The sequence below is a fragment of the Octopus bimaculoides genome, chromosome 9 (assembly GCF_001194135.2).
Source record: "Octopus bimaculoides isolate UCB-OBI-ISO-001 chromosome 9, ASM119413v2, whole genome shotgun sequence".
NCBI lineage: Eukaryota > Metazoa > Mollusca > Cephalopoda > Octopoda > Octopodidae > Octopus > Octopus bimaculoides.
In genome coordinates, this window is record NC_068989.1 from 72,061,067 (window position 1) to 72,068,810 (window position 7,744).

The 7,744-nt window shown below is 33.1% G+C and overlaps 1 protein-coding gene across 1 annotated transcript in view; it reads right to left on the bottom strand.

Annotated features, from left to right (window-relative positions):
* The window catches only part of LOC106868745 (FH1/FH2 domain-containing protein 3), a 139,937-nt gene that overhangs the window by 50,694 nt on the left and 81,499 nt on the right, over positions 1–7,744 (bottom strand). Inside the window, exons 8-10 of the mRNA XM_052970925.1 lie at positions 6,462–6,573; positions 2,300–2,394; positions 479–622 (exon numbers count right to left, since the gene is read on the bottom strand). Of these exons, the coding sequence (XP_052826885.1) occupies positions 479–622; positions 2,300–2,394; positions 6,462–6,573 (351 nt within the window). The remainder of the gene's footprint in view (positions 1–478; positions 623–2,299; positions 2,395–6,461; positions 6,574–7,744) is intronic.

Consider the following 7,744-nt stretch of genomic DNA (forward strand, 5'->3'; position numbering starts at 1 on the left):
TATATATATATATATATATATATATATATATATATGTAAACATGTATATATGTTTGGTTTTAATTTCCAGTTATATGTAACAAGAAACAATCATCAAGTTATAAAACAATATATGAGATTGTTGTTCAAAGCTTTCTCCATACATTGGGTCCAATTCATCAAATAACATAGCCCAGGTAGTAAGCAGTCAGTGAATGGAGTCTACATCCCTGGGTTCAATTCTAAGACAATGTAGCTAAATTTTATTTATTTCATCATCAAAGGCAAACATGGGTATTGGTGAACCAGCAAAGTAGCCTCTATATAGTCACTTAATCTGCTAGAAATAGCAGCAAATTCTGCCTCATACACTATCTTCTTTAAAAAAACAAGAAAGGACACATCTGATAATGTTATAAATACAATATTTTTGAAAATCAACTCTGATTAGAATGTTTTATCAATTTTCAAGGTGAAAGCTTTCAATCCTACAACTTACATCATAATTCTGAAATTGCTTCATCAACTCTTCATCGGTTCCCTTCTTTCTCATGTGTTTCTTCGTGATACGTTCCATACCAAGTTCTTCCAGAGCATCACTGACATCATAGAATGTATCTTGATCAGGAATGGCATATAACACCTGCAAAGAAGCAAACAAAACAGTTTTGTAAGATAAGTGTGTAGATGTGTGTATGTAATGTTTGGCATCAAGAAGGGCGTCCAGGCATAGAATATTGCCAACTCATGCCAGTGTGAAACAAGAGGAAATGAAAAGGATGAAAATGATTAACCTTCATTCGTGGAGATGAAAATTTTTTAAATAACACACTCTCTCTCTCTCTCTTTTAATATTTTACTTGTTTCAGTCATTTGACTGTGGCCATGCTGGAGCACCATCTTTAATCGAGCAAATCGACCCCAGAACTTATTCTTTGTAAGCCTAGTACTTATTGTATCGGTCTTCTTTTGCTGAACCGCTAAGTTACGGGGACGTAAACACACCAGCATCGGATGTCAAGTGATGTCAAACATATACACACACATATATACATACATATATACGACTGGCTTCTTTTCAGTTTCCGTCTACCAAATCCACTCACAAGGCTTTGGTCGGCCCAAGGTTATAGTAGAAGACACTTGCCCCAGGTGCCAAGCAGTGGGACTGAACCTGGAGCCATGTGGTTCATTAGCAAGCTACTTACCACCCAGCCACTCCTATGCCTATGTGTAACATAATTTTTGTCCTTGGGTAGCAATTGTTATTTCCTATTTGCTTACCCCTAGAAAGTATGCTTTTGTTACAGTTATTCAAACCCCAAAGAATCCCTTTCAAAACATGACTTTGATGCTTCTCCATTACGCCTGCTTATGATCAGAGATGCACATATCATCAGCCACTAAGGGTCATGCTAAAGTGATTATGGTCAAGTAACTGACAAGCAAATCTGTGGCATTGAGCAGAATATTTGCTATAATGATATTTCTGCTTCAGCAACACAGCACTGAGTCTGTCTGAAATGTAATGGGAAATAGGTCAGCTTCAAAACATTGATGTCCAAATCACAAAAGTAAAGTTTGAAGGGAATAGCAGTCATTTCCTTTGATTTCTAGACAGAAGCAAATAGGAAATAATTCTTACTGACCAAAGACAAAATAAATGAAATAAATAGATAGACAGATAAAAATTTTATTACATAGTGTAATATTTACATCTACATTACATTTTGATCAGTTTGACCTCTGATCATCATGAGGTATGTTATTTCTGGAGGTGCACAAAGTACTAAGAAATATGTCAATGGTCTTATAAAAATGTCATTACTTAGTTTATAGGCATAAAATTCCTAGTTCTTCAAGTTCAACCCAGTACCATGTACATATTCAAGAATAAAACGCCTAACAATGATCATAGACGCATTCAAGATAGAGTAGATATATTTTTTTAAAAAATAGTTGTTAGCCCCTAAAATTATAATTACAATTATATTATTTTACCCATGCCAGCATGGAAGGCAGATGTTAAACGATGATGATGAAGATGATGATGATTACAATTGCTTCATTTTAAATTAATGTTTTACTGATGATAACAAAGAAATTGAAAAAGAAGTTGTCATTTATATAATAGTTTAAATATATAAATACTAAATATAGCAATTATGTAGAAATCAATTAATTACAGATTTTTGGTTTTGTAAGTTTTTTTCTTTTGTTTCCATTTATAATAAGGTTTTCTCTTGAGCAAACTATGAAATGTGATAGCTCTTAGTACTCTCAAGCTGAACAACATAAATCAAAGGTCTGGTTCACATACCTTATTGATAAGGGTCATAGCATAATTTAAAAGCTCAGAATCTGACCCGCCTTTTTCATCCAGAATATTCATGACGTTTGTCCATGGTTTCGCCCCTAAACATAGAGAAAAGTAAAACATAAATAAAATATAAACATCTATGATAGTGATAATTATTTCTAAGGTAGCTATTACAGAATAGAAGTTCTTAGACGTTTATTAATGAACTTTAACGAACAATATTATTAAAATAAATATCGATGCTTAATATTCAAAGAAGCTTTTTTTTTTAGTATATTAAATAATATTAAAAATTTATTTAGAAACTAATACATAAAATATATCTAATATCTTTTCTTTTTCGATAGATCATTCACAACATGAAAATTTTCAACCTTTTTGTGAAGACATCAGTCTCTCATAACGAAAAGATATACAGGCACAAGATCTGAAATTTGGGTGGAGGGGCAAAGTCGATTACATTGACCCCAGTGTTCAAATGGAACTCATTTCATCGACCCCAAAAGGATGAAAGGCAAAGTTGACCTCAGAACGTGAAGAGAGACAAAAAGTCGCTAAGCAATTTTCCCAGTGTGCTAATGACTCAGCCAGCTCACTGCCTTAATAACTCTTTCTGTTATAGGTGCAAGGCCTGAAAAATTTGTGGGAGGTGTACAGTCAATTACACTGGCCCCAGTGCTCAACTTGTATTTATTTCATTAATCCTGAAAGGATGAAAAGCAAAGTCGACTTCAGCAAAATTTGAACTCGGAACATGGATGAAATGCTGCTAAGTAATTTGCCTGGTGTGCTAATGATTCTGTGAGGTCACCACCTTAATAATAATGATGATAATAATAATAATAAATAAATAAATAATAATCCTTTTTACTACAGGCACAAGACCTGAAATTTTGTGGGAGGAGATCAGTTAATTACATTGAACCCAGCACTCAACTGGTACTTAATCTATCAACCCCGAAAGGATGAAAGACAAAGTTGACTCGGCGGAATTTGAACTCAGAATGTAAAGACAGAGGAAATAGCACTAAGAATTTCATCCACCATACTAATGATTCCAGCTTGCCGCCTTAACAATAACAACAATAATAATAATAATAACCCTTTCTACTATAAGCACAAGGCCTGAAATTTTGGGGGAGGGGACCAGTCAATTATATCAACCCCAGTGTGTAACTGGTACTTAGTTTACTGACCCTGAAAGGATGAAAGGCAAAGCTGACCCTGGAGGCATTTGAATTCAGAACGTGAAGACAGACAAAATACTGCTAAGCATTTCGCCTGGCATGCTAATGTTTCTTATTTCTTTATTGCCCACAAGGGGCTAAACATAGAGGGGACAAACAAGGACAGACAAACGGATTAAGTTGATTATATCGATCCCAGTGCATAACTGGTACTTATTCAATTGACCCTGAGAGGATGAAAGGTAAAGTCGACCTCGGCGGAATTTGAACTCAGAACGTAGCGGCAGACGAAATACCGCTAAGCATTTTGCCCGGTGTTCTAATGATTCCGCCAGCTCACTGCCTTTGCTAATGTTTCTGCCAACTTGCCACCTTAATAATAATAATAATAATAATAATAAAGGGATAGGGATTTAAACAATTATTATATGGGTTAAACCTAACTAATATTTTTATAAAACCATAGTCTGTGAATGTTTATAAAGCAATTTGCAACACAAACTGCTAATTACAATGTGAGTCAATTTGAATAATTATTTTTAAGTATAGCTTCTTTATTATGTAAGGAACATTATAGAAACTTAGTACAACAATGTCTTGATAAGCATAAACTAAAAATAAGAATAAATAAATAAAAAGAAATTAAATTTTAGCCTGTGTCAGAAAATGGACAGCAGAAATAAAACTAAAAAAACTAAAGAAAAAAATAAAGAAAACAAGTGGAGAAAAATGATTTCACATTGTAAGATTCACAGCTTCATAGAAAAATTGACTGATGTACATTTTTCCCACGCTGTATAATAGACAGCCTCAAGTCAACAACCCAAGGCTAAAGGCCTTGACCTAATAGCCTTTATTATATTCAATAAAACTATATATATATATATGGGAGAATATACAAATAATAACAACAGACGAGGACAGGTGATGTAAATAACAAAAGTATATATTAGTATGACGCTCGGGAATACGGAAAGTCTTTGACGGTTCGAGCTACGCTCTTCAACAGAAAGAATACGGAGACAAGGAGAAAAACACGGAGAAAAAAAATTGAATAGTGTTCAGTCAACGGTCAATCAATATATATATATATATACATACTCATACATACATATATATTTATGTATATATATGTACACACACAACATATCAAATTATTGAGTTCTTGGCATTAGTAAAAGTTAAAGGATTAGCTTTTCAGTGACTATCACATCAAACATATCTTCAACCCTTCTGTCACCATATTTCTGTTGAAATACTACACTGCCTTTGAATCAATTGATTTTGAAGATTAGAAAGAATTTGTCACTGTTAAGCTGATGTTTGGAACATAAATTAACACAAAATTTTGACAGATTTTGATTTAGACCACTTTAAACCAGTAAATTTATAGCACAGAATCAAGAGTGGTCTCAGGCAGGTTGGTCTCAAGAGGGTTGAATTGTTTTACCTGTCTTAGTTACTGAAGCAGTTCTACAATTCCTCTAATGAAAGAGCTAAAACGAGTTATTAAAACAGATGGCCAAGATTAACATCTTTATTAACAAAATCACAATTCTTGTACGTTTTTGTAATTTCATTTAGAATGTCAATTCTCACATTTATTATTAAGTTATTATATTACATTGTATCACTTACATTAATTACTTTTGATTTAGTCTTAATAACTAACGATATAAATAATTAATATTTATTTGTCATTAAAATCCACCTGCATAAATATATATGACAGTGTGTTGGTAAAGTCACAATTTTCATACATAAAAAATTCCAGGCCTATTGATGTATACAGCTGATGTTAGTCACCTGTATAACACCTTCAAGTGTGAGAAAATAATACACTTCTGGTACAAATGTACAGTGAGTGCTTAGTGTTCTTGCACTAAAGTACAAACAGACACTATTTATACATGTATGGGTGTTGGTGTGTTGTTTTGATGTGCATACGTACACAAGATTATTATAAAGTTTTTATGCAATTTAAAATATAAGAAAAAACATATTTTTTCTTATAACTTTAGTTCCATATATAATAAGAATTAATCTATGAATATCATTTAGAAGCATCTATTTTATAATTCATGCATCTTTTTTATTGTTATCAATAAAAAAAAACAACTTATATTCATTGCTTGGCAGCCATACTGGGGCACCACCTTGAAAAATTTTAGTTGCATGAATTGATCCCAATACTTATTACATTTTTTGTAAAGTCTGGTACTTATTCTATTAATTCCTTTTGCCAAACTGCTAAGTTATGGGGATACAACAACACCAATTGTTAAATGGTGGTAGGGGACAAATACAAAACCACACACACATATGTGCTTGTGCCACATAAAACGCACTTAGTCCATTCTGCTGGGTGGTTGGTGTTAGGAAGGGCATCCAGCTGAAAAAAACCATGCCAAAACAGACACAGAAGTGTGGTGCAGGCTTGTGACTGGCTGGCTCCTATCAAACCATCTGATCCATGCCAGCATGAAAGGCAAAACGTTAAACGATGATGATGATGATATATGTGCAATGTAGTTGAAAACAAACTATGATAGGAAAGAACATTACAAACAAACAATAGATAAATAAATACTGTAATCATCTCATGCAATTTGACTTCTAATAATAACAATAATTATAAATTAATAATTAGCATTTGTTATGAGGTGAAAGTGATTTTACATCATATCAGCTAACATATAGTAAACTCAAGTACTCTATCCTTTTTTTTAAAAACTTTTTATCTTGACCAAATATTGAACAACTCGAAAAACAGCAACACAAATCCATTGTGAAGTGCTTTGCAAGCTAATAAACAATTCAAGGTAATCAGGTGTGTGTGTGTGTGTGTGTATGTGTGTTCCACTGACGATGGTAAATAAAGAAAACTTCAAATATGTCTCACCCACCAATAAATAGAATAAATAAAAGTAATAAGACAAATGCTAAAAATTCAATAAAAAATAAAACAAACTTACCACGTTGTTTGTCCACATTATTGATCGCTCGAAGGAGTAGCTGGGTGTTTACCTCAGAGTATTCCACAAACACTAACAGTAACTTCAGGGCAGTTTTCACGACAAGTCTATGCTGCAAAAACAGAGAACGAGTACACATGTTGTAAGCGGGAACTCGACAAAGAAAACTGTCAGGGTCCTCTAGCACATTGGCTACCATAACTGCTGAATAGAAACCAAGACTGCTTCCCACAAATAATCTACACAACTAATGTTTATATTATATTTATATATATATATATATATATATATATATATATGTATGTGCGTGCACACACACACACACACATGTATATATGAGTGCATGTGTGTATATACTTTGAGTTAACTAATGCTGGAATGTCTATAAAAAGGGGAAGCCAGTAAATAGCCGGAAAACACTTGACAAAATCTCCTACTCAAATCGGCTCCATTCCAGCACCATAAGAAGAATACATGGGAATTAAGAAGTGCTTTTGATCACTTACTATAAAAAGGATTTACGACTGTTACCAGGAAGAATGTGGTGACCGCAAACTACCGGAAGATTGAGGAAATATTAAGTAAGTCCCACTCCAATTTTAGCTATTTCTTTTTTTCTATAATAGTTTATACATTATAAAATAAATAAATAAATAAATAGACATCTTTCTGTAAAAGTCAATGACCAAACAACCCTGTGAATATGTTAGTTCATTTCAGTGATGCTGGTTATCCCTTTAGTGTTTAAACCGGCTATATCCGGCCCAAATAATCTACTCATTTTATGCCCAAACTGGCCAGAACCAGTATCTCACATCTACCCTGCAATGTCATTCGAAAAATAAACAATTACATCTCTCAAATCTTGAAGTTACAAGATAATACCAGATTAATTTTTTAAAGCGTACATGAATAAGGATTACTTTTGACATTAATTTGAACACTAAAGGGTAGAGTTAGTAAAGTGTCAAGAAACTTTATTTTGTTAGGTCCCTTGAGGATCTGAATTTAAAACTTTCTGGAGTCAATCTTGTTTTTCATCTTTCTGAGATCAGTAAAATATATATCAGCCAATTGCTGGGTCAACATAACTGACTAAACTACTTCACCCCTGCGCCTATTATGAAATTATTAGCATCATTATAATTATTATTATGAAGGCGGTGAGCTGGCAGTGTCATTAGTATGCTAGGTGGAAGCTTAGTGATATTTCGTCTGTATGTTCTGAGTTCAAATTCTGTAAAGGTTTACTTTGCCTTTCATCCTTTTGGGATTGATAAATT